We start from the raw sequence: 26,421 nt of genomic DNA on the forward strand, positions 1-26,421 counted from the left end.
GACAGTTCTGGTCTGGGCAAAGTGGTTCACGCCTATGATCTCAGCACTTCAGGAGGCTAAGGTGGGAGGATCACTTGAGTCCAGGAATTTGAGACCAGCCTGGGCAACGTGGTGAGACTTGTCTCTACTAAAAAGCCGAAGACCGGGTGCGGTGGCTCAAGCCTGTAATCCCAGCACTTTGGGAGGCTGAGGCAGGTGGATCACGAGGTTAACAGATCAATACCATCCTGGTCAACAAGGTGAAACCCCATCTCTACTAAAAATACAAAAATTAGCTGGGCATGGTGGCACATGCCTGTAATCCCAGCTACTCAGGAGGCTGAGGCAGGAGAATTGCCTGAACCCAGGAGGCGGAAGTTGCAGTGAGCCAAGATCACGCCATTGCACTCCAGCCTGGGTAACGAGTGAAACTCCATCTCAAAAAAAAAAAGCCAAGTATGGTAGTGCTTGCCCATAGTCCCAGCTACCTGGGAGGCTGCGGTAGGACGATAGCTTAAGCCCAGGAGCTTGAAGCTGCAGTTGGCCAAGATCATGCTGCTATATATATTCCAGCCTTGACCACAGAGCAAGATCCTGTCTCAAAAAGGAAGTTGATGTATTTTTATTTAACAATCCAACGTTTCACTAGAGCATTTAGGTGTTCTGTTGTCTGCCTTTGTGTAAACCCTGGTTTAGGCTGGGCGCAGTGGCTCACGCCTATAATCCCAGCACTTTGGGAGGCCAAGGCAGGTGGATCACGAGGGCAAGAGATCGAGACCATCCTGGTCAACATAGTGAAACCCCAAGTGTACTAAAAATATAAAACTTAGCTGGGCATGGTGGTGCAGCCTGTAGTCCCAGCTACTCAGGAGGCTGAGGTAGGAGAATTGCTTGAACCCAGGAGGTGGATGTTGCAGTGAGCGGAGATTGTGCTGTTGCACTCCAGCCTGGGTAATAAGAATGAAACTCTGTCTCAAAAAAATAAAAAAAACCCTGGTTTATCAACCTTCAGCAGCTAGCTTACAAGAAAAGAGATATACCTTCAAGCATAAGATTGTTTTTAGCCTTTGTGTTTTTAGGCTAATGGGAAGCTGTCCTAGAGATACTATACAAAATGAAACCAGGCCAGGCGCGGTGGCTCACAGCTGTAATCCCAGCACTTTGGGAGGCTGAGGTGGGCAGATCACCTGAGGTCAGTAGTTCAAGTCCAGCCTGGCCAATATGATGAAACTCCATCTCTGCTAAAAATACACACAGCCCAGTGTGGTGCTGCATGCCTGTAATCCCAGCTACTCTGGAGGCTGAGGCAGGAGAATCGCTTGAACCCAGGAGGCAGAGGTTGCTGAGAGTTAACAAAAATAACCCCACCTCCCATAAGGATCACACCTCTGCACTCCAGTCCAGCCTCGATGACATAGCAACAGTGTCTCAAAAAAAAAATGAAGAGCCAGTCAGACTAGGAACATAACCTTTTATTGTCATCCAGCACCTGTGACAGTTTCATGTCTCTATAACAGAGACAGGGAATTGGAGTACTGTGGGTCGTTTTAAAGGAAAAGAGGAGTAGGTAGGCATATTCAGGTACTACTAAAACAACCAAGCTCACTCCTGACATGCTCCTCCCCACAGTGTGCTTTATTGTCCCCTTTAAAAGTCTGGAACAGTATGTAGCAAAACAAATAAATTACTTTGCATTTCAAAAAGTAAATTCAGAGGTTGAAGCTGCCTAGGCTGGTCTTCTGGACAGGTGCCTCCAAAGAAGTAAGCTTTCCTTTTCAACTTCCTTAGCTCTACCCATAGACCAGAAACGCCTTCTTTTCATATCAGGATTCCAGGTGGTGTTTAGTTAGACTTGGGATCCTGTTGCTTGGGTATCTCTCCTCCATCTTCCAAATCCATTTCTGCAGCAACTGACATACACAGGATCTGGAGGTACCTTGTGGCAGACCCTCCAAAGAGAAATTTTAGTTGGAATTGAGAAGAGGTCAACTGGGCTGAGTTCAAGTGTCATTGAATGGAAATGGGCCTGAGGGGAGTGATTCCATTAAGCCAAAGGCTTAATAAGAAGGGACTATGGCAAAGATGTCTTTGGAGCCTAGATTTAGAGAGAAAGGCAGAAACCAAGCTCTGCAATAGCTGAGCTGACTTAAGGATGCAAGGCTTACCCACGATCCTACGGAGGTAAAGAGGTCGCTTGTGTTCTGGCACTCTGATGATGAGGAAGTAAAAGGGCAGGCCTGAGAGGGCAATGGCAATGCCGATGAGGGAGTTGATGGTATCACTGTAAAGTGGAACAGCCACCAGGAAGATGGTGCAGAGGCAGAACACAACCGGGAAGAAAACGCTGAGCTAGGGGCACAGGAAACACAACTGGGGTGGACAGCTCAGGATTCTTAACAGCTACAATAACCACACCTCCCCTAAGGATTAGCACACTGAGCCTTCTTTCCATATCTTTAATTTCAACACCTACTAACCACCAAGTCCCAGGCAAAGGTTTCTAAATAAACTTGTAATGGTCCCCTGTAACAGCAACTCTAGCTATTTCAGATGGAGCAGAGATAGGATGGAGGTGCCTTACCTTGAGGGGACGAGGTCGATCAGGCTCCTTCCAGCGCAGATAAAGCTGACCCACAATAGAGAGCCCCACAAAGAACCAGTAGCTGAAGCTGTAGTAGTTGATGAGCTGGAAGATATCCTCCACACACAAGTAGATCAATGCCATGATACCCTGTAAGCAAGAGCCCGAGTCAGCCCCTCTCAGGGCCTTCGTTACTCCAAGGGCTTTTCACTCCCTTTATACCCCACAAATCCATCCCCCATCAGTCCTCAGAGTCTCCTGGTCCTCTTCTGTTTTTACTCCCTTTAACACCCAAGTTTCAGTACTTTATCCCCTCTCTTACAAGTCAGTAGTCTCAACTGGGTTTTCAACCCATTTTTCAAGTTATCCCTGTATAAAGCAAACGCAAAAGAATCCCTCCAAAGTCTTGCTTGCATAGGACCCTCTTCATAATGGCTCCAAGCTACAATAATGTCCAGCTCTTATTTACTACTGCATGTTGAGTATCCCTAGTCCAAAAATCCAAAATGCTCCAGTGAGCATTTCCTTTGAGTGTTAAGTCAGCACTCAAAAAGTTTCAGATTTTTAGAGCATGTCAGATTTTGGATATTCAGATTAGAGATACTCAACATGTATTAAAACCCATACTACTTTACCACAGGATTTTCTGATGCTATTTCTCCTACCTAAAGCCAATCTCTACCATTTGCAACCCTAGCCATCAAGATGCACTTTTTTTTCTGAGAACACTTTGGTAGACTTTAAGACATACACACTTCAAGAAACATTTCTTCATTCACCCTCTACTCCATGGAAATGATCATTTCTTCTCTTAAACACCATATTATTTGCTATCCATCATGGCAATCAATCATTACAATGTATTCCATGTACTTTACGCCTTATCTTAGAGCAGAGGTATACCATTCCTTAGAGCATTTGGATTCTCCTGGTAGCAGCTAGCATAGTGCCTTGCCCATGGTGAACATTCTGATCCACCAATAGTTTTTCTATCAGAATCTATTTTAGAGCTTTCAGGAAGCTAGAACAGTCGCTTCTACTGTTACTAAAGTTTCCTCCACAATCTGGCTTTCAGTCTCATCCTTGAGCTTACTTACATTGAAGAGCAGAGAAGGCACTGGTGTGAACCGCTCAACATGGATCATGCAGATGGCATCAGGGAGATGGCCTTCTCTTGAGCCCACGAAGAAAAGCCTATGTTAGGTAAAATAGGAGAAGCTGAGAAAATTGGTGGACACAGTGCAGCCTGGTTCACCTGCCACATGGCCCTCCCTCTCTGCCATCCCTTCCTTCAAAAGTGTTTGAATGACAGGGACTGGAGCTCAGTCATGAAATTGATGACAACTGCAGGCTTCTGCTAGAAGCAAGAAGAAAGAGGTTGTGGTATCAGTTGGAGACCACAGATGATTAAAGTCCAGGTTCTGAAAGTTCTACAGCCACTGCCATAGCTCTTCAATGATACACCCCCCACAAAAGATGCCACTCTTACCTAGAAGCAGCCACAATGGAGGCATTGAGGCCACCAAAGCAGGATAATGCAACTGATAATGGAATTATCCAGTTAAATACTCCAAATATCTGATCTGCAAAAGTCTAAGGGAAAAGAATGGAACAGTCAACAGGTTCTAAAAGGGATGAAAGACATGGATGGGCATGCCTCCAGATTCTCCCTGCTAGGAATCCAACCCCTCTTCCACAATGGGGATAACAGGGCCTTCCTGCAACTCTCATATCCTAAATGAACTCCTTTCAAGGCTGTCTACCCACCTTCCAGGACTTTCAAAAGCTGGAATATACCCAGTACCCCACAAGACACCCTCAACCTGCTAGTGAAAATCCTTTACCACAGCAACAGCATCACTGGCCAAGATCTCCCTCATGTCTAGCACAGTATAATAGGCCACATTGGTCAAGATGTAGATGATGGTGACAATGGGCATGGAGATGCCAATGGAGAGGGGCAGGTTCCTACAGCCAAATAAAATAAAATACACATTAGTCCCACAGTCATATCCCTATCTCTCCTTGAAGTCTTAGACTTTCTCTGCCACACCAATCTTTCCAGGTATGGAGACTCTTGGTACATTTCCTCAATGCATTTGTCTTTGAGGGTGCCCTGGATAGTGGGTGAAGCTGTGAACACTTAAGTACCAAATAACATTAGGGGAAAGGAATACCATGTTAGGAATACCAGCTGAGCACAGTGGCACAAGCCTATAGTACCAACACTTTGGGAGGCTGAGGCGGGCTGATGGCTTCGGTCCAGGAGTTGGAGACCAGCCTGGGCAACATGGCGAAACCCAATCTCTACAAAAAAATTAGCCAAGTGTCATGGCGTGTGCCAGCTACTTGGGAAGCTGAAGTGGGAGGATCACCTGAGCCTAGGGAGGACAAGGCTGCAATGGACCGTGACTGGGCCACTGCACTCCAGCCTGGGCAAGAGAGCCAGACCCTGTCTCCAAAAAAGAAAAGGATTAACGAAGGGTGTCCAAACACAATAACAGCACAGGAAAACGGGAGGTTATTTTGCTTTATACTCCAAAGATCTTTCCATTTCAGGATTCCGTCTCTAAGATTATCAGCATTGGCAATTTTGTCTCAACGTTAAGAAATATAAAAAACTATGGAGGCAAATTGTGAAATTTAACATTTCCAGAGAATAAGATAGGCCTTCAGTAGGAAGAGAAGTGCATGTATCTGACAAGAACCTATGTCTGCCCACCCCTTTCCTCAGTTTGAGAACCTCAGGAGCCATCCTAACTGGTGGGCAAAAGAAAGATGTCAAGAGCTCTCAAGGTCCCTGTAGCCCAATAAAGCCATGATCTTTATAAACATCCTTGACAGTAAGGCTGCCAAAAAGAACAGTGGGGCAAATACTCTGCAAATACAGCGTCATGCAGCTTCTGTCCGGTAGGTGGAAGCACCTCCGAGGCCTTGATCTTGTTTCTGTTATCTTTGCTCCCATAGCTGTACCAGTAGTTGTGTACCAAGAGTGCTCTTTTGTTTCGCAAGCCAAAAGGAGTTTATTGGTATGAGAATTGTGATTGTTTTGACTTAAAAATTTACAGAAGGCCAGTTATGGTGGCTCATGCCTGTAATCCCAGCACTTTGGGAAGCTGAGGCAGGTGGATCACCTGAGGTCAGGACTTCAAGACCTGCCTGGCCAACATGGTGTAACCTGTCTCTACCAAAAATAGAAAAAATAGCCAGGCGTGATGACAGGTGCCTATAATTCCCAGCTACTTGGGAGGCTGAGGCATGAGAATCACTTGAACCTGGGAGGCAGCGGTTGCAATGAGCTGAGATCGTGCCACTCCAGCCTGGGAAATAGAGTGAAACTCTCTCTCAAAAAAAAAATTTACAGAAACTTCACTCCTTGGCAAATCTTAGTTTCCAGAATCAGAGAATTTTAGAGCCAGGAAAGGCCTTGGAGATCACAGAATTCAACCCCCCTCAATTACAGATAAGGAAGCAGGCAAAGAGATGGCCGGGCAACTCCCTCAAGATCAGTCAACAAGTCAGTGGAAAGACAAACTCTAGGGCCTTGACTTCCTGTCCAGTGCTCTTCTCACTCTGTATGTCTACAGAGTAACAATGGTGGGGTGACATAATTGAATGACTGAAACTATACCACAATGTCAGTATGAATTTAGCAAACAAGGCAGGGATCAGAGGAAAACAGGAAGGTTTCTGGAAGCCTATATCCCAAAGCTATGTATGTGTGGATAAAGGTGGATAAAATCTATATCAAGGAAAATCTGTTTTAAAAACATACATAGGCCAGGCGTAGTGGCTTATGCCTGTAATCCAGGCACTTTGGAGGCCAAGGCGGGCGGATCACCTGAGGTCGGGAGTTCAAGACCAGCCTGACCAACATGGTGAAACCCCGTCTTGAAAAAAAAAAAAATACATAAGCATATAATACAACCTCCTTTATAATTAAAGCAGGAATTTATGAACAAATGTAAAAGTGCCTTTTTTTTTTTTTTTTTGAGACGGAGTTTCGCTCTTGTTACCCAGGCTGGAGTGCAATGGTGCGATCTCGGCTCACCACAACCTCTGCCTCCTGGGTTCAGGCAATTCTCCTGCCTCAGCCTCCTGAGTAACTGGGATTACTGGCGCGCACCACCGTGACCAGCTAATTTTTTGTATTTTTAGTAGAGACGGGGTTTCACCATGTTGACCAGGATGGTCTCGATCTCTTGACCTCTTGATCCACCCGCCTCAGCATCCCAAAGTGCTGGGATTACAGGCTTGAGCCACGGTGCCCAGCCCAAAAATGCCTTTTAAAAAATTTACAAAGCAGCCAGGCGCAGTGGCTCACGCCTGTAATCCCAGCACTTTGGGAGGCTGAGGTAGGCGGATCACAAGGTCAAGAGATCAAGACCATCCTGGCCAACATGGTGAAACCCCATCTGTACTAAAGTACAAAAATTAGCTGGGCGTGGTGGCACACACCTGTAGTCCCCACTACTTGGGAGGCTGAGGCAGGCGGTGGAGGTTGCAGTGAGCCAAGATCACACCACTGCACTCCAGCCTAGCGACTGGCGACAAAGCAAGACTGACCCCCCCAAAAAAATTACAAAGCATACATGAGAAAGTTCACATTTTCGCTCTGTTACTGTGATCATAGACAAGTTACTTCTTTGGGCCTCAGACCTCCCATCTGGTAAAATGAGGCTGATAAAATCAACCTCATAGGCTGCTGTGGTATGCTGTGTGGCACATAGAAGGAGCTCATTAAATGATGGCTGTCACTGCTATGGAAAGTTGGTGGTGAGGTACCTACCTCTCAGGATTCTTGATCTCTTCAGTGACATAGTTGAGGGTGTCCCAGCCCGAGTAGGAGAACAGAGCCGAGTACAGTGCCAGGGCAATGTCACCCATTGCAAATGATGAACCCTCAAAGGAATTCTCAAAATGAGTGGAGGCTCCTGGAACCCAAGAACATTGGAAGGCAGAGGATTAGTGGCCCATTCTCCCACTTCAAGATGGTCAAGTAAAGGACCGAGAGAATGTGGTAAAATAATAGCAGGCAAATGGCCTACAACACCTTTGGCAGCAAGGGTACCAAAATAAGGGAACAGGAAGCAGAAGAGAGGTGTGTATAGAAATAGGCCAGAATGTCCTGCATCCTAATCACATGGATGGGGATCTTGACAGGAAGGGTTTAGGGTAGCTTTCTAGGATAACAAAACCACTATAGAGAGGCCAGGCGTGGTGGCTCACGCCTGAATCCCAGCACTTTGGGAGGCTGAGGCGGGCAGATCACAAGGTCAAGAGTTCAAGACCAGCCTGGTCAACACAGTGAAACCCCATCTCTACTAAAAATACAAAAATTAGCTGGGCATGGTGGTGTGTACCTGTAGTCCCAGCTACTCAGGAGGCTGAGGCAGGAGAATCACTTGAACCTGGGAGGCAGAAGTTATGGTGAGCTGAGATTGCACCATTGCACTCCAGCCTAGGCAACAGAGCAAGACTCAGTCTCAAAAAAAAGAAAGAAAAGAAAAGAAAAACCACCAGAGAGCAGACGGGCTGGAGAATAGAAATAATGCAGCTCTGAAGGTTGCCTGATTCCTGCCTCCTACCCCAATCTGCCAAACCCAGCTCCCAGGGCATGGCTGTCAACGCTTTTGCCAAGATCAGCCTCCTCTGGGAGGCAGTGTGCATGGAAGTTAAAGGATAGACTTCGGGGTCAGTTGGCCTGAGTACAAATTACAGCTCCTCTACTTACCAGTAGGGACTTGGGCAAGATACTTTTTTTTTTTTTTTGAGATGGAATCTCGCTCTGTTGCCTAGGCTAGAGTGCAATGACACGATCTCACCATCTCAGCTCACTGCAACCTCCACCTCCCAGGTTCAAGCAATTCTCTGCCTCAGCCTCTTGAGTAGCTGGGATTACAGGCACCTGCCACCAGGCCTGACTAATTTTTGTATTTTTAGTAGAGACAGGGTTTCACCAACTTGGCCAGGGTGGTCTTGAACTGCTGAACTTGTAATCCACCCGCCTCAGCCTCCCAAAGTACTGGGATTACAGGCGTGAGCCACTGGACCTGGCCCAAGATACTTAATTCTGCAGCCTGTTTCCTCATATATAAAATGTGAATAATAATAGTGCCTACCAAAAAAGGTTATTGTAAGAAAGATATAATGCACAAAGAGCACTTAGAGGAGTGTGGCTCACATAAAATGCTTAACACAGATTAGTTGCTACTAATATTATTTCTTACCCTGGCCAAGTCTAACAGTGCCTGCAATGATGACCGCAATCAGCGCCAATACTTTCGCATAGGTGGAAGTATCTTGTACCCGGGTTCCCCACTTGACATAGGCACAGTTAATGAAGGTTAAGAGACCTGAAAGAAAAATAATACTGATTGGTGACTGCCCCTTACCACCATAGGCCCTTAGACTCCCAAGCAATTTTTCCAGTACCAGTCACCAAGCTAGACTCTTCAGCCAAAGACAGACCCTCTGACCTGCTGTGCACTGGAACCCTCCAGCCCCAGAATGTCCTCACCATTATCATGCAAAGGCCTCCATACTCCCTACCCCCAGCACCTTATATAGGAGACACAAAACAAATTGCGGATCTGCTTACATAAAAAAATACACCAAATTTCCAATCACAGCAGTGGGAGGCAGCTGGGAGCTGTACAGGAATAGTGATTGTTCCAGCTCTTGGCTCTGAAAAGTCAGTCTCTCCCTCCTACCTCCCATTAGCCATGGGCTCCAGGACACAGCAGTCTGACTCTGTGGTATAACTGTTAACCTTGAGGAGTCCTGCTGTGACTTATCCAATGCTGAGCCAGCAGGTCAGGACGTGTGGCCAAGGATTAGGATGAAGGTCAGATTTCCTGCCCAGTGCCTAGCAGCTCAGCTGCCTGCTTTTGTGCTTGGAAAGATTCTTGCAGCTAAGAGTGGTTCCTGTAGAATGGGGACAGGGCATTTTTCCTGATGGGACAATAGAGAAGTAAGAGCCACACACATTCCCCTAGTCCTTCTACTCAGAAGTACAGGTAATCCTTTTACCAGGGTTCTTAAGTAGGGCCTCCATAAGGCTCAGAATTCTTTTTCAAAATGTTATGTCCATATGAATACAGACATACCTAAGAAAAAGGTTCATACCTTTTCTTAGAAAAGGAGCATAGCTTTTATCAGAATCTCAAAGAAGTCCATTATCCCTCCCCCAACAAAAAAGTTACAATCTACTACTTGAATTTGAATTACTTGAAGAAATTCAAAAAAGGAAGCCCACACATGCTGTGAGGTTGACCAGTATCCCCAGGATGTGGCAGAGAAGAGAGTTGGAAAAAACAACACAGATCTCCCACTGGTAGCACAGGGAATCACTTCATCGCTCCCTCCTTCCCAGCTCAGCAACTGGAACACGGTAAGGAGGGCTTAACTTTAAAGTCCTTTTTCCAAGGGCTCCAAGAGCAAGGTCAACATCGCCCTGCCTTACTAGTCAAGAGAAAGAGGCTTAGTACAGGGCTTGCCTGCTTCAGACCACCAACGCAGTCAGAAACGCTCTCTGAGTTCTCCTGGCAGTGGTGTGGCCTTGATGTCCCTAGTCCTCCTGTTTTGTGGTGTCCTGCCTCATCACATTCTGGCTACTTCATCCTGAGAAGCAGGAAAGACTGGCCTCTCAGAACAGCTGTACCATCTGCTTTCTCTCATCCTTCCTTCCACCACCACCCTCATTCTACTCACTGCCCAAGTTCCTTTCTGCTCTTCCTGAGAAGGGGCATTCCTGTCCTATACAAATGCTTGCCTTTCTGCCTAAACAAGACAATAAACAACAAATCTTATCGTAGGGCTGGGCAAAAATGTACCCACAGCTTCAGGCCACACCAGTGCCAAGTTAATAATTAAAGACCCAAGTGTGCAGCACCCCACAAAATTACCAAAGTGCCTGTGTCTTGCCCTCCACAAATCTTTCAAATCTGTTGATCCTCCTCAGCCAGTCACCTATCCTTTTCTCCCCACTGGACTCCAGACACTCAACAACCTAGTACCCCTTCTCCCCAGCCTGTAACCTCTGCCCTTATCCTAGGCACTGTGGCTGGCTCAAGACCACAACATCAGCCAGGTTTCCAACTAGAAACACGAGCACAAAAAATGCTGCCACATTGCAGGGGAATAGGATCTCCAAATACAAATTTATGATTCCCTGCAGGGTAACCATGGGTCACAACACCGAACTGGAAAAAGCTTACAGGACTAATTCTAGTTCCGAGGCAGAGTCTGCAGCTTTGTGCCACAAGGTTGTCTTCTCAGCTCTGTCCAGGGACGTAAGCAGGGAAAAGGAGGGATATGCAACCAATTTACCACCCACTACCACAGCATATTCTGAATTAAAAATACATGGCTTGTTTATATTTTGTTTTACTTTATTAATTTTTTTAATTTTTTTTTTTGAGACAGAGTTTCACCCTTGTTACCCAGGCTGGAGTGCAATGGCGTTTCAATGGAGTTTCAGCTCACTGCAACCTCAACCTCCTGGGTTCAAGCCACCTCCTGGGATCCTCCCAAGTACCTGGGATTACAGGTTTGTGCCACCAAGCCCCGCTATTATATATATATATATATATATATAGAGAGAGAGAGAGAGAGAGAGAGAGAGAGAGACGGAGTTTCACTCTTGGTACCCAGGCTGGAGTGCAATGGCGCGATCTCGGCTCACCGCAACCTCCGCCACCTGGGTTCAAGTAATTCTCCTGCCTCAGCCTCCTGAGTAGCTGGGACTACAGGCACGCACCACCATGCCCAGCTAATTTTTGTATTTTTAGTAGAGACGGGGTTTCACCATGTTGACCAGGATGGTCTCGATCTCTTGACCTCGTGATCCACCCGCCTCGGCCTCCCAAAGTGCTGGGATTATAGGTGTGAGCCACCGCGCCCAGTCTAATTTTTGTATTTTTAATAGAGATGAGGTTACACCATGTTGGCCAGGCTGGTCAGGAACTCCTGACCTCAGGTGACCCACCCACCTCAGCCTCCCAAAGTGCTGGGATTACAAACATCAGCCACCATGCCCAGCCTGCCTTTCTTCTTTCTCTTTTATTTTCCTTTTCTTTCCTTTCTTTCTTTCAAGTCTTGCTCTGTCGCCCAGCCTGGAGTACAATGACATGATCTCGGCTCACTGCAACCTCCACTTCCTGGGTTCAAGTGATTCTCCTGCCTCAGCCTCCCAAGCAGCTGGGACTTCAGGCATAAGCCACCACGCCTGGCTAATTTTTTTGTATTTTTAGTAGAGATGGGGTTTCACCATAATGGCCAGGCTGGTTTCGAACTCCTGAGCTCAAGTGATCCACCCACCTTAGCCTCCCAAAGTGCTAGGATCACAGGCGTGAGCCACTGCACCCAGCCTGTTTTAATTTTTCTAGAGACAGGGTCTTGCTATGTAGCACAGGCTGGTCTCAAACTCCTGGCCTCAAGGAAACCTTCCATCTCAGCCTTCTGAGGAGTAACTGGATTACAGAGAGGAGCCATGGCACCTGAGTGGCCTGTTGACATTTTAATCCCTACTGCTTCTCTACTTCTCTTTGTTGTTGTTGTTGTTGTTGTTGTTGTTGTTGTTGTTTGTTTTGGGGGATTTTTTTAAGACAAATTCTCATTCTGTCACCCAGGCTGGAGTGCAGTGGCACAATCTTGGCTCACTGCAACCTCCGCCTCCCAGGTTCAAAGGATCCTCTTGCCTTAGTCACCAAAGTAGCTAGGATTATAGGCACATGCTATCACACCTGGCTAATTTCTTTTGCATTTTTAGTAGAGACAGGGTTTTGCCATGTTGGACAGGCTAGTCTCGAACTCCTGACCTCAGGTGATCCGCCCACCTCAGCCTCCCAAAGTGCTCCCTCTTCTCCACTCTCTATCCATCTTTGTCTACGAGTATCCCACGTCTCCCACTCCTGAGCCCCATTCCTCAGCTACCAACCCACCTTCTAGCCCTGATCTGCTCTCTGTACTGAGCACAGAGGGCTCAGTTTGAATGAGAAAGTGAATCCTACAGAAAGAAACCAGGGAGCAAAGGGAACTGCCTGAAGAGAGCTAGCCCTCCTTTTCCTCAAAGCCCAGCTTCATCCAGGGCCTCTTAGCTGTGGGAGCAGGAAATGAGTATGGCAGGCAGCAGTGCTGACAGGGCTTTTTGTCCCCACCCCAGCGGATACAGCTGACCAGTGGCCCCAAGGCCCAGCCAAGTGCACTGCTATTGAAGTGGAGCCCAACCTCCTGCTTCTGAGGAGGGCCAGGAACAGGAGGGGACTATAGGGTTAGGATAATATGGAGGCAACTGCAAATTAACCTCAAGGGCAGAGATGCCCTACCCTTCTACCTCTAGGGACAATTCAATCCCCACCCAATACTGGGCCAAGTCTAAAGGAGGACAGCCTGAAATCACCTTTGACCCTTGACTCAGGTGTGCACCACCACACCCAGCTAATTTTGTATTTTTAGTAGAGACAGGGTTTCACCATGTTGGCCAGGCTGGTCTTAAACTCCTGGCCTCAAGTGATCCACCTGCCTCAGCCCCCCAAAGTGCTGGGATTACAGACGTGAGCCACTATGCCCGGTCTCATTCCATTTTTAAAGTGATCTATAAAGCTGGGTGAGGTCAGGAGATTGAGACCAGCATGGCCAACATGGTGAAACCCAGTCTCTATTAAAAATACAAAAATTAGCTGGGCATGATGGCATGTGCCTGTAATCCCAGCTACTCAGGAGGCTGAGGCAGGAGAAACCTTCGAACCTGGGAGACAGAGGTTGCAGTAAGCCAAGATCGCACCACTGCACTCCAACAGAGTGAGACTCTGTCTCAAAAAATAAAATAAAGTTATCTATAGCTCTTCCTTTTACTAAGCCAATAATATCTTTCTCCCAACTTCTACCAGTGGTGCCAGACCTCTCCTCTGCCTTCACACAGAATGAAGCTAAACCCTCTTCCACTCAATGGCCTTTCTTAGCATTAAAGATGAATATCCCGGCTGGGCACGGTGGCTCACACCTGTAATCCCAGCACTTTGGGAGGCCAAGGTGGGCAGATCATGAGGTCAGGAGATCAAAGACCGCATGGCCAACACGGTGAAACCCGGTCTCTACTAAAAATACAAAAATTAGCTGGGCATGGTTGTGCATGCCTGTAATCTCAGCTGCTCAGGAGGCTGAGGCAGAACAATCGCTTCAACCCAGGAGGTGGAGGTTGTGCCATTGCACTCCAGCCTGGGAGACAGAGCGAGATTCTATCTCAAAAAAAAAAAAGTCTGGGCATGGTGGCTTGTGCTTGTAATATCAGTACTTTGGGAGACCAAGGAGGGCAGATCACAAGGTCAGGAGATCAAGACCATCCTGGCCAACATGGTGAAACCCTGTCTCTACTAAAAATACAAAAATTAGCTGGGCATGGTGACATGCACCTGTAGTCCCAGCTACTCAGGAGGCTGAGTTGGGAGAATCACTTGAACCTGAGAGGCAAAGGTTGAGTTGAGCTGAGATAGTACCATTGCACTCCGGCCTGGGCAACAAGAGCGAAACTCCGTTTCAAAAAACAAATATATGAATATCCCTTTTATCAGGTAGGCCAGTTTAAAAAAAAAAAAAACTGCTGTGTACAGTGGCTCAGGCTTGTAATCCCAGCACTTTGGGAGGCCAAGGCAGGTAGATCACAAGGTTAGGAGATGGAGACCATTCTGGCCAACTTGGTGAAACCTCATCTCTACTAAAATATAAAAAATTAGCCAAAGCTGGGTGCGGTGTCTCACACTTGTAATCTCAGCACTTTGGGAGGCCAAGGCAGGTGGATCACGAGGTCAGGCGATCAAGGCCAGCATGGCCAACATGGTGAAACCCTATCTCTACTAAAAAATACAAACAAACAAAAAAAATTAGCTGGGTGTGGTGACACATGCATGTAGTCCCAGCAACTCTGGAGGCGAAGACAGGAGAATCACTTGAAACTGGGAGGCGGAAGTTGCAGTGAGCTGAGATTGTGCCACTGCACTCTAGCCTGGGCAACAAAGCATCACAAAAAGAAAGGGGAAGGGAAGGGGAAGAGGAGGGAGGAGGGGAAGGGGGAGGAGAAGGGGGAAGGGAAGGGGAGAGAGAGAGGTCAGGCGCAGTGGCTCATGCCTATAATCCCAGCACTTTCGGAGACCCCTGACAGGCGGATCACGAGGTCAGGAGATTGGGACCATCCTGGGCAACATGGTGAAACCCTGTCTCTACTAAAATACAAAAAAAAAAAGAAGAAATTAACCAGGCATGGTGGTACACTCCTGTGTCCCAGCTACTCAGGAGACTGAGGCAGGTGAATCACTTGAATCCAAGACGTGGAGGTTAGAGTGAGCTGAGATCGTGCCACTGCACTCCAGCCTGGTGACAAAGTGAGACTCCGTCTCAGAAAAAAAAAAGTGTGAACATACTGTACCCTTGAGTCTTTACTCATTCAGGCTAAACCCCAGATTTTACAACCCCTTATGGAGTAAATATGGCTTCCACACCCCTCACCATCCCAGGAATGTCATTTACTTCATTTTGTCATTTACTACAATTACTTCACTGTGTCAGCATTTCCCCAGAAACGCAAGACACACATAGAAAACTCCAGACACTGTTGCAGATTATGGAGTTTCAACAAGAAATCACTGTTTACTACAACTCCTTTCTTTCCCACCTCAAAGTGATAAACTCTTGCCTCTCCTCTTTCTGGACCTATAAAAATGATTTTTTGGCTGGGACAGTGGCTCACACCTGTAATCCCAGCACTTTGGGAGGCCAAGGCAGGCTGATCACTTGAGGCCAGGAGTTCATGACCAGCCTGGCCTACGGGGTGAGACCCCTGTCTCTTAAAAAAAAAAAAAAAATTGGCCGGGCACGGTGGCTCACACCTCTAACACCAGCACTTTGGGAGGCCGAGGCAGGTGGATCACGAGGTCAAGAGATCGAGACCATCCTGGTCAACAAGGTGAAACCCCATCTCTACTAAAAATACAAAAAAATTAGCTGGGCATGGTGGCGTGTGCCTGTAATCCCAGCTACTCAGGAGGCTAAGGCAAGAGAATTGCCTGAACCCAGGAGGCGGAGGTTGCCGTGAGCCGAGATCACGCCATTACACTCCAGCCTGGGTAACAAGAGCGAAACTCTGTCTCAAAAAAAAAAAAAAAAATGATTTTTTCAACTGGGTGCAGTGGCTCATGCCTATAATCCCAGCACAATGGTAGGCTGCGGTCAAAGGATCGCTTGAGTCCAGGAGTTCAAGATCAGCCTGGGAAACATTGTGAGAACCCATCATTACCAAAAAAATGTTTTAATTAGCCAGGCATGGTGGCACACACCTGTGGTCTCAGCTACGTGGGAGGCTGAAGTGGGGGGGATCACTTGAACCCAAGAGTTCAAGGCTGCAGGGAGCTGTGACTGCACCATTTCACTGCAGCTTAGGCAGCACAGTAAGATCCTTTCTCCAAAACAAAGTGATCTTTTCCCCCAAGATATAGGACTTTATATTCAGTCTTAGTAAATTATCTCTGAGGTTTTTTTTGCATTATTCTTATGTATTAGACATGGAATTTTTCCTTCTTGATTTTATTCGTTCAAATCCCTTCGATTTTGTGAAATCTGCAAATTTGATCAGCATAACTCCTGAGTCTTCACTGAAGTCATGCTAAAAATGTTAACTAGGGCTGGGTGTGGTGGTTCACACCTGTAATCCCAGCACTTTGGGAGGCTGAGTCGGGCAGATCACGAAGTCAGGAGTTCAAGACTAGCCTGACCAACATAGTGAAACTCCGTCTCTAACTAAAAATACAAAAACAGTCGAGTGTGGTGGTGCTCGCCTGTAATCCCAGCTACTCAGGAGGCTGAGACAGGGGAATTGCTTGAAGCTGGGAGATAGAAGTTGCAGTGGGACGAGATCGAGCCACTGCACTCCAGCCTGGGTGACAAAGCGAAACTCCATCTCAAAAAAAATGTTGCAGAGAGAATGAAGATTGCTACTCAAGTAACAAAACAGGGAAATCATTCTGGACTATTCCGGGGAGTCCAATGTAGTCACAAAAGTTCTTAAAGATGAAAGAGGGAGGCAGAACGGTCAATGTCAGAGTGGTACAATATGAGAAAGACTCTCCCAATTACTGCTGACTTTGAAGATGGCAGGGGCCGTGAGCCCCTAGAAGCTGGGAAAGGCAAGAAGATGTATTCTCTCCTTAAACCTCTAGAAAGAAACACAGCGCTGCTTGATATTAGCCCAGTGAGACCCATTTCAGACTTCTGACCTCCAGAAATATGAGATAATAAATTTGTGTTGTTTTCAGACACTCGGTGGTAACTTGTTAGAGAAGCAATAGAAAACTATTATATCAGCTGGGTGTGGTGGCTCGGGCCTGTAATTCCAGCAATTTGGGAGGCCAAGGAAGGCTGATCCCTTGAGCTCAGGAGTTTGAAACCAGTCTGGGCCACATAGCGAAACCCTGACTCTACAAAAAAATACAAAATTAGCCGGGCATGGTGGCATGTGCCTGTAGTGTCAACTACTCAGGAGGCTGAGGTAGGAGAATTGCTTGAGCCTGGGGAGGTCAAGGCTGCAGTGATCAGTGATTGCACCACTGCATGCATTCCAGCATGGATGACAGAGCAAGACTGCCAAGAAATAAAGAGAGTAAGGAAAGAGAGAAAAAAGAAAGAGGAGAGAGAGCAAGCAAGCTAATTGCAGGCAGAAAACTGGAAACAGCACTGGGTGGAACTATTCATTACACTTATTGAAAAATGCAGAAAGGGGAAGTGAAACCCTTGACAGCTCTCTGGATCTCAGTGTACTGAAATTTCCCTCTCACTGCAATCAAAAGAATCTAAATGTCACCTTACCCAAAGGAGGCAGACATCCCTTATTATAGCAGATCCTCAAACAAGTATGTACATCTCTCTCTGATGTACTACATCAATCCCAGCTCTTCTAGCAAAACATCACTTTGGAACAAAGTATACTCTTTCATTATCATATTCTAATCAAATATCTCTGATAGCTATGAAACTGTTTCCTCCTTTCAGTAAAAGGTCAAATACGTTTATTAGCCTTATTTGTAATGTTTGTAGATACAAGTTCAAAAGCATCAGTTCTGATCTCCCATCCTGTTTTCTCCAAATGCATTACTGAGCAACTCCTTCGCCTTTATTCTCTAGCTATGTAGTACCTGATAGTCTCCAAAATACCTAGGTTTATAGTTTTATCTGTGCATTTTCCCTCTTTTTTTCTAAAATTTCAGTTTTAAAGCCTTGTTATACATGTCTCTCCCAATCCCTATAAACCTCCTCTATCCTTTACCAGGAGTCTATCTCTCCGGAATCTTAGAATTTATGGTCAGGAACTCTTCTGTGTTGTTTTCTTTCACATACACAGCCTTCAACTGACAAGAGATGAAAATTCCACCTGCCACTCAGTTTGCTACTTTAAATTTCATGCCACCAGTGAGACATCTCAGGTATCTTCTGACTGGTGACATCATTCATCCCACAGCAATCAGCAAAAGGTTAGCAGTCCCTAGGCTTCATTGATGTGAGCAAGCTCTTGGTCACATGTTGCTCAGAAAAACTGCACATTTTTACATTAGGCTGGGTCTGTGTATAGTCAGATGCACACTGTTCATGGGGAGAGGCCAAACCCCATGACTGGCATACTCAGGCCTGCAAATGCTCTGACGTCTCCAAAACACTCTACCACTGCTCTTTCCTCAGAAGGTCCGGATTTAAGCTCTCTTGAAATGCCTCATATCTGTTGCCTAAACCCGGAGATTTCGAGTCTCTTCTTTCTTTGCTGCATGCTCATTTGTTTCGTCTAATGCTGGTTTGGAAAACTCTCTACACCTTAAAATCACATTTTCACCCTGGCTGCTTTGATACATTATTTTTTCCACCTTCCCTAGGTGCTGTTATTTCTCTCAGATTGCAGATGGCCTTCAAATTCTTTTACCTTTCAGACTACAGAAATATTTCACTACAGGTCTGGTGGCTCATGTCTATAATCCCAGCACTTTGGAAGGCCAAGGCGTAAGGATCACTTGAGGCCAGGAGTTGGAGACCAGCCTGGGCAACATAGTGAGGCCCTTTCTCTACAAAAAATTCAAAAATTAGCTGGGCGTGGTGGTACTACACACCAATGGTCCTAGCTACTTGGAAGGCTGAGGTGAGCGCATCACTTGAGTCTGGGATTGAGCCCATACTCATGCTGCAGTACTCCAGCCTGAGCAACAGAGCAAGACTTTGTCTCAGAAAATAAAATTTTTAAAGAAACAACCAGTTTGCCTACTCAGGTATCATGGGCGAGAGTTTCTGAAATTGCCTTTGCAAAATTATGACTGAGACAGTGAAAGAGCTCTAACTTAGCTGACTCCATTTTGCTTCTAACCTCCAAGCTGTCCTTATTCATTCCAGAGCATAGGCTGAACTAATTTTGGGAGAAAATTAGTTTATAGTTCAAACAAAGACGATAACAGCCCTTTTCCAAAGCAGACCTCCTTTTTGCCTGGGGACTAGATTGCCTTTATAGAACTAACATTAGCCACAAGATTGGAAATTATGGTTTAGGGCCAGGAGTGGTGGCTCACGCCTGTAATCGAAGCACTTTGGGAGGCTGAGGCCGGCGGATCACCTGAGGTCAGGAGTTCGAGACAAGCCTGGGCAACATGGTAAAAACCTGTCACTACCAAAAATTTAAAAAATATATTAGCCAGGCATGGTGGCCCATGCCTGTAATCCCAGCTACTTGGGAGGCTGAGGCAGGAGAATTGCTTGAACCTGGGAGGCAGAGGTTGCAGTGAGCCAAGATTGTGCCACTGCACTCCAGCCTGGAAGAGAGAGCAAGACTCTGTCTCAGGAAAAAAAAAAAAAAAAAAAAGAAATTAAGGTTTAAGAGTCAAGCAGCTGGAGGCTACAAGATTCTGACCTCCCTAAACTGCCCCTAAGATCAGTGGTTGAGGTATTTTGCAGACCCTGCCCTTGATGGATCAGCTTGCCCCACACAAATCAATAAACTGACTTATCTGATCGTGTAGCCACCACCAAGGCAAGTGACTAAGAGCAAGAAGACTGCTCCAATTCCCTATGATTTCATCTCTAACCAATCAGCACTCCTGGCTCACTGGCTTCCCCCAACCCACCAAGTTATCCTTAAAAACTCTGCTCCCAGAATGCTTGGGGAGACTGATTTGAGTAATAATAAAACTCTGGTCTCCCACACAGCCAGCTCTGTGTGAATTACTCTTTATTGCAATTCCCCTGTCTTGAAGAATTTACTTGGTCTAGGCATCGGGCAAGGTGAACCCTGGAGGTTACTGGATCAGAGCCCTCCTGCTCTCCTTCCTGAAACTCAGTCAGCACTTTGGTTCCTGTGGCTCTGACCACTCTGAGGGAGCAAGCAGGCAGTTTGTACCAGGAGGCTGTCATAGTAACAACCCAGTGAGTCCCTTCTCCAAGCCATGTAAATCGAATCCTTATTGGTTTGCTAGCTAGAGTTCAGTTCAAGTCCTTAGAAACCAGATCTCAAGCCTGAGCAAGCATCAGTATCACCTGAGGAATTTGTCAACCCGCAGCTTCAGGGCCCCAGCCCCGAGAGGTTTTGATGCAGAAGACCTGAGACAGTTTCCCAGGTGAGTCTGAGGACCTGCTTCTCTGAGTGTGTTTCCGCAGGTGATTACCTATAGAAATAACCACACACAGAGCAACTGTATCAGAACAGCCACAACCCTTTGCTAACTCAGGGCTCTCTATCCTGGCTGCAAACCAGCATCACTTGACGAGCTTTAACAAGGTCCAGTGCTCAGGCCCCACCCAGACCAACGAAGTCAGAAATTCTAGGGTGGAACGCAGGCATCGGCATGTTTTTCTTTTTTCCTTTTTCTATTTTTCTTTTTCTTTTAAACTGAGGTGACATGACAGCATTGGTTAAAACTCCCCAGGTGCTTCTGAAGCATGGTGACAATTGAGAACGGCTCTTCCCACCTCCAGTGACACAAGACCCCCATTAATTCTCCTCAAAAGCAATTTTTCTGCTTCTTCAATTCTGGTTCTCCAAGCCAATTCTCATATCATTCCTTCTCCCCAGTGGTTCAGATTTATGTAGTCAGGGAATGGGAGTGATGAATATTGTTTTCTTTCTCTTTTTTTTTTTTGAGACAGGGTCTCACTTTGTTGCCCATGCTGGAATGCAGTGGCACGATCTTGGCTCACTGAAGCCTGGACCTAACGGGCTTAAGCAGTCTTGCCACCTCAGCCACCTGAGTAGCTGAGACTACAGGTGTGCACCACCGTTCCCAATTTTTAATTTTTTTAAATTTTTTGTAGAGACAAAGTTGTCCAGAGTGGTCTAAACTCCTGAGCTCAAGCCATCCTGCTATCTCAGCCTCCCAAAAGTGCTAGGATTACAGGTGTGAGCCACCATGCTCGATCTGAATATCGTTTTCTTAACACTCCAGATGATACCAATGCACAGCCAGGGTTAGGACCCACTGCTGCCCAGCTCCTTCCGCAACCTCCTCTAGGCTACCTGCCCAGCTTCTGAGGCAGAAAGAAAGAGAACAAAGAAAGGAAGAGACCAAGGATGAGCCCCCAAAGGGCCTTGATGATGAAGCAGTATAAAGGTCTACCCCCTTCAATGCTGGTCAAAGGTTTGTTTCAAAGTTCACAACAAGCCCACACTAGAAAGAACCCAAGGCTCTGATAAAAGCCTATTTATTGAGGTGAATATTGGCCAGAAAAGGTAAATTTCTTCACCTCTGCCCTCAGATTGCTCTTAAGAAAAACCCTCTAAGAGAGGTAACTAGCTTCCAAGTAGAAGATTCAAAGGGCAAAGGTCAGTTGGGGGCCCAGCATCTGACTGTTCCACCTCATTAGCCAAAGTACATGAGATCAGTCATTCTGGTACCAGGAGCTGCACGAGGACACCTGGCCAAAGCTCTCAGACACACAGAGATCCGAAGTCCTTCACAACCCACAGCAGCTCTGGCAGACTCAGGGTAAGCTGTTTGCCCTCTTCCCACAGCAGCCCTCTCAGCTCCCACCACCACCCTGAAAGGTAAAAGCATGAAGTACCCTTCTCAGCCAAGTTGAACCTGGAATCATATCTTCTGTTCATTCATTCAGCCAACATTTATTGAAGAACCTATTACATGCAATTCACTATGGCCACGTGTGCATGACACAAAGCATCTTTACCTGATCCCTAAAGAACAGTAGTCTGTAAACAAAGAGCCCTGAACTGCCAGGTACTGCTGACTCACTGGAACAGGGGGCAGACTGAAGACATAGGTTGTTAAAAAAAAACTCCTGGTAGTGTCCTGAATGGCAAAACAACTACGTCCCAGTGTGGGCAAGTGTAGGTAAGGCAAGAACAGAAATATCCATCTGTGAACAGCGTGCCAAACACCTTGGCCCTGAGGAAAGGACAGGTGGGTGGAGCTGGACTTCTGGACACCTATCCCTGACTGTGCCAAGAGAAAAGTTCCACCTGTCTCGTAAAACAGGAAGAAAAGTCTCAGCCCTCTTTTCTGATCACTAAGCTATTGTAAAGTAAAATTTAAACTGTTTTTAAGTCATCCAAAGGCAGTAGGTGGAAGGTAACGTTTTCAGAAATAAATAAGATGCACATGATATGAATATAGCTTGCAGTAATAGATACTACTTTTGATTGACAACTGTGTGCCAGGTCACTAGATACTTATACCTATCTTCTAATTTAATCTGCCAGAGAGTGGGTTTTATTATCTTTATTTTGAGGTGACTAGCTCCAAAGCCTATACCCATTCCACCACACCACATACCTCCCTAATTATATGCAAGAATGTGGGAGTGGGAGTGGGATTATCTTCCCCTGTGGTAATGGAGAGACCAAGAACTGCAGAGCACTGGGGCAGTCCACGAATTGCTCCAAGAAGTCAGAATAAGCAGCTTCAGGAGGTGCCATCTGCACACTTCTCTGTTTGGGAAAAGCAAACATTGCTACTACCCTAGACAGGACAGAGAGGCTCCTTTAGAACTCAGAGTTCATTCATTCATTCACTCATTCATACATTCAACAAGCATATATTGAATACCCACTGTGTTCCACACCCTGTGCAGGCTCTGAGATTAAGACTCGGTCTCCAGCCTTCACTGAAAAGTGGACATTGCAATTACAAGAATCAGGTGCTATGAAAGGCACTGAGAGGCAACCTATCCAGCCACATGTCACTAAAGGAGTGACTGGGGTGCAGGCAAGCACCAGGATCACTGTTATCTGGACTGAATGCATGGAGGCTCATGCTGGGTGGGGGAGGGGAAGCAATATTCCTGACAGAGAGGGCAACATGTGATTACCCTGACAATGAAATCAGCAGTGAATGAAGTCACCCATCTGTACAAAAAAACCTACGTAAGCCATAACCAGTAAATGATTTCAAGGTCTATTAGCAATACCAGACTATCTAGGGCTGCAGTTCAACAGCTCTAAAGGTAGACTATGCCTGCCAAAGGACTGTAAACCACTGGCAGGAGCAGAGATTCTGTGTTTGCTCTTTGGAAACTTCTATTCATGGTTTGAATAGATAAAGATGAAAATATGGTAGAAATACAGATCCCATCTCTATGAGGTAGGGACTCCATTCTACAGAAGAGGAAACTGAGGGCCAGACATGGTGGCTCACACCTGTAATCCCAGCACTTTGGGAGGCTGAGACAGATATATCACCTGAGGTCAGGAGTTTGAGACCAGCCTGGCCAACATGGTAAAATTCTGTCTCTATTAAAAATACAAAAAAATTAGCCAGGCATGGTAGTTGGCACCTGTAATCCCAGCTACTCAGGAGGCTGAGGCAGGAGAATCACTTGAACCCAGGAAGCGGAGGTTACAGTAAACTGAGATTATGCCATTGCACTCCAGCCTGGGCAACGAGAGTGAAACTCTGTCTCAAAAAAAAAAAAAAAAAAAAGAAGAAGAAAAAGAAAGAAGAGGAAACTGAGGCTAATAAATTTGACCCAGGATTGAATGAATCCTGCCTGATTCCATGCTTTTCACCACCATGCACCAGTGCCTCCCAAAGGGACGAGGATATCCCCTACACTGTTCAAGAAAAAAAATCTGACTCGGGGCACCCAATCAATCCAGCCATAGAGAAGGTTCATTGTAGGGTAAAGATATTTCATCCAACTTTCCCAGAAACATACTTCAACCAACCCAAGGCAGGCTAAACTCTTTTTCATAACACCGTCCCTCAACCTTGCTCCTTTCCTCCAACAACCACCCTCTGTGCTTTCAGAATCATTCATCTAAAGAGCAAATCTACATTCCTTCCCCTTCCCATCCCTACAATGCAGTCTGAGATGCTGCAACTCCTTCCTCTTCTACACTGGAAAAGTTTTCCTTTGACCCTCTGAGTTGTTAATTCCAACTTAACAGCTCCTCCAGAAAGGCTATTTTTGAGTGTAAACCCATCACCTGTGGCATGCTGCCCTTGCTGTGTGCTCCCACCTTCCCATATTAACTACACTGCATTAGAACAGTATACATATGTCTCTCCCACCCATGAGAGCTGTGTGAGGGGAAAGACTGGATAACAGTTATCTTTGTACCCATGGGCAGAGTCCTGAACTAGGCACATAGTAACAATATATTTTGCTGGGTGAATAAGTGATATTTCTGAAGCCTGATTTCACCCTCACTGCCCTGAAATTTAATTGTCTTAGGAGAAAGCCCACATGGAAAGTCACTAATGACCTTCATATCAATAAATCCAATCACCTATACTCAGTTTTTACCTAGCTTGACCTGTTAGCAGATTGGACAAAGTTGGTCATTCATTCCTTCTTAATTCACTCCCTTCTACTCACCATCTCCCAGTTTTCCTCATATCTCTCTAGATCCTCCTTCTCCACCTTTTTATAGAATACCTATCCCTCAAATGTAGGTATTTCTCAGAATGCTGTTCTGAGCCCTTTTGTCCTCCCTTTCTACATCTTGTCCCAAGGTCATCTCATCTGTTCTTTCTTTTTCTTTTTCTTTTTTTTGAGACAGAGTCTTGTTCTGTCACCCAGGATGGAATGCAGTGGGGCTATTTCAGCTCACTACAACCTCTGCCTCCTGGGTTCAAATGATTCTCCAGTCTGATCTTGAACTCCTGGCCTCAAGTGATCTGCCCACCTCGGCCTCGAAAAGTGCTGGGATTCCAAGCATGAGCCACCATCCCAGCCTACTCCTATGGTTTCAATAACCTTGTATACAATGATGACTCCCAAAGTATATTACCAGCCCAACTGTCATGGTTCTAGATACATATGAATATTCAACTACCTACTGGACATCACCAGGCACATCAAACTCAACATGTCCAAAACTGATTCCATCAATTTCTCCCAAACCTACTGCTCCTTCAGTGTTCCCCATAAAAGTAACTGGCATCACCATCCACCGATTTATGCAAGCTAAAGACCTGGGCATGTTATTATCATCAACAACTTCCACCCATACGTACTCAACATCCAAGTCTTAACCATTCTCCCCATCCCCAAAACATGACTCCGCTCCAAGCCACCATCATTTCTCACTAGGATCATAGCAACAGCTTCCCACCTGTCTCCCAGCTTTCAATCTGCATAGAAAAACTAGAGTAATCAGCAGGGCATAGTGGCTCACGCCTATAATCCCAGCACTTCAGGAGGCCAAGGCAGGCAGATCACAAGGTCAGGAGTTAGAGATCAGCCTAACCAACATGGTGAAACTCCATCTCTACTAAAAATACAAAAATTGGCCAGGCATGGTGGTTCACGCCTGTAATTCCAACACTTTGGGAGACTGAGGAAGGTGGATCACAAGGTCAGTAGTTCCAGACCAGCCTGGCTAACACGGAAAACCCCATCTCTACTAAAAATACCAAAATTAGGCAGGTGTGGTGGCTGGCACCTGTAGTTCCAGCTACTCAGGAGGCTGAGGCAGGAGAATCACTTGAGCCCAGGAGGCAGAGGTTGCAGTGAGCCGAGATCACACCACTGTGACAGAACAAGACTCTGTCTCAAAAAAAAAAAAAAAAAAAACTAGAATAATCTTTCCTAAAATCACAAATTCTAAAATCTAAATCACAAATGCCACTCTTTTGCTTTAAAAGCCTTAAGAGTTTTTTCATTGCCTCAGAAGAAAGCCCACCAAACTCCTTAATATGGTTGGTGCAATAGATTGCAATTTTCAAAGATGTCTTAACATCTCCCATCCCATATTCCTTTCTTACAATGTGACTTTGACACTCTAACCATCAGGAGGCAGGGTCTGTACCCCTCTTCTCAAAACTGAATGATCTGTGAATGCCTCTACCTGTAGAGCATGACAGAATTTACACCATGTAACTTCAGAGACTAGGTCATAAAAGGCAATGCAGCTTCCACTTTGGTTGCTAGAACACTCATTCTGGAAGCCTTCAGCTGCCTGCATAAGCAGTCTGACTGCCCTGAAATGACCATGTTGTGAGAAGCTCAACGCAGTCCATGTGGAAAGACCACATGGGAAAGCTCTGACACAATTTGACAAGAAAAAGAAGGCCATATACTCTGCATCTTTCTCAGCAACCCCTTTCTGGCTCCTGTCATCATCTGACTTCAACCACATGAGGGGCCCTGACCTAGAACTGTCCCACTAAGCCCTTCCCAAATTCCTAAGCCACAGAAATCATAAAAAATAAAATGAGGCTGGGCGCAGTGGCTCATGCCTGTAATCCCAGCACTTTGGGAGGCCAAAGAAAGCAAATCATGAGGTCAGGAGCTCAAGACCAGCCTGGCCAACATGGTGAAACCCTGTCTCTACTAAAAATACAAAAAATGGCCAGGTGCAGCCAGGTGCAGTGGCTCTCACCTATAAT

The 26,421-nt window shown here is 46.1% G+C and overlaps 1 protein-coding gene across 19 annotated transcripts in view; it reads right to left on the bottom strand.

Annotated features, from left to right (window-relative positions):
* Positions 1-1,433: 1,433 nt before the first annotated feature.
* SLC7A7 (solute carrier family 7 member 7) overlaps positions 1,434-26,421 on the bottom strand; it is a 45,919-nt gene continuing 20,931 nt past the window's right edge. For 8 of the 19 annotated variants that reach the window (XM_035260086.3, XM_078334531.1, XM_078334533.1 and 5 more), the window contains 8 exons: positions 8,791-8,916; positions 7,350-7,494; positions 4,405-4,528; positions 4,050-4,153; positions 3,658-3,754; positions 2,561-2,710; positions 2,145-2,328; positions 1,434-1,915 (listed from right to left, as the gene is read on the bottom strand). In XM_035260086.3, the coding sequence (XP_035115977.3) occupies positions 1,803-1,915; positions 2,145-2,328; positions 2,561-2,710; positions 3,658-3,754; positions 4,050-4,153; positions 4,405-4,528; positions 7,350-7,494; positions 8,791-8,916 (1,043 nt within the window). In that variant the 3' untranslated portion in view covers positions 1,434-1,802. Of the gene's footprint in view, positions 1,929-2,144; positions 2,329-2,560; positions 2,711-3,657; positions 3,755-4,049; positions 4,154-4,404; positions 4,529-7,349; positions 7,495-8,790; positions 8,917-26,421 lie in introns of all 19 variants that reach the window. The other 11 variants (XM_078334537.1, XM_078334539.1, XM_078334538.1 and 8 more) reach the window with 3 other exon arrangements.

This window comes from Callithrix jacchus, chromosome 8, assembly GCF_049354715.1.
Source record: "Callithrix jacchus isolate 240 chromosome 8, calJac240_pri, whole genome shotgun sequence".
NCBI lineage: Eukaryota > Metazoa > Chordata > Mammalia > Primates > Cebidae > Callithrix > Callithrix jacchus.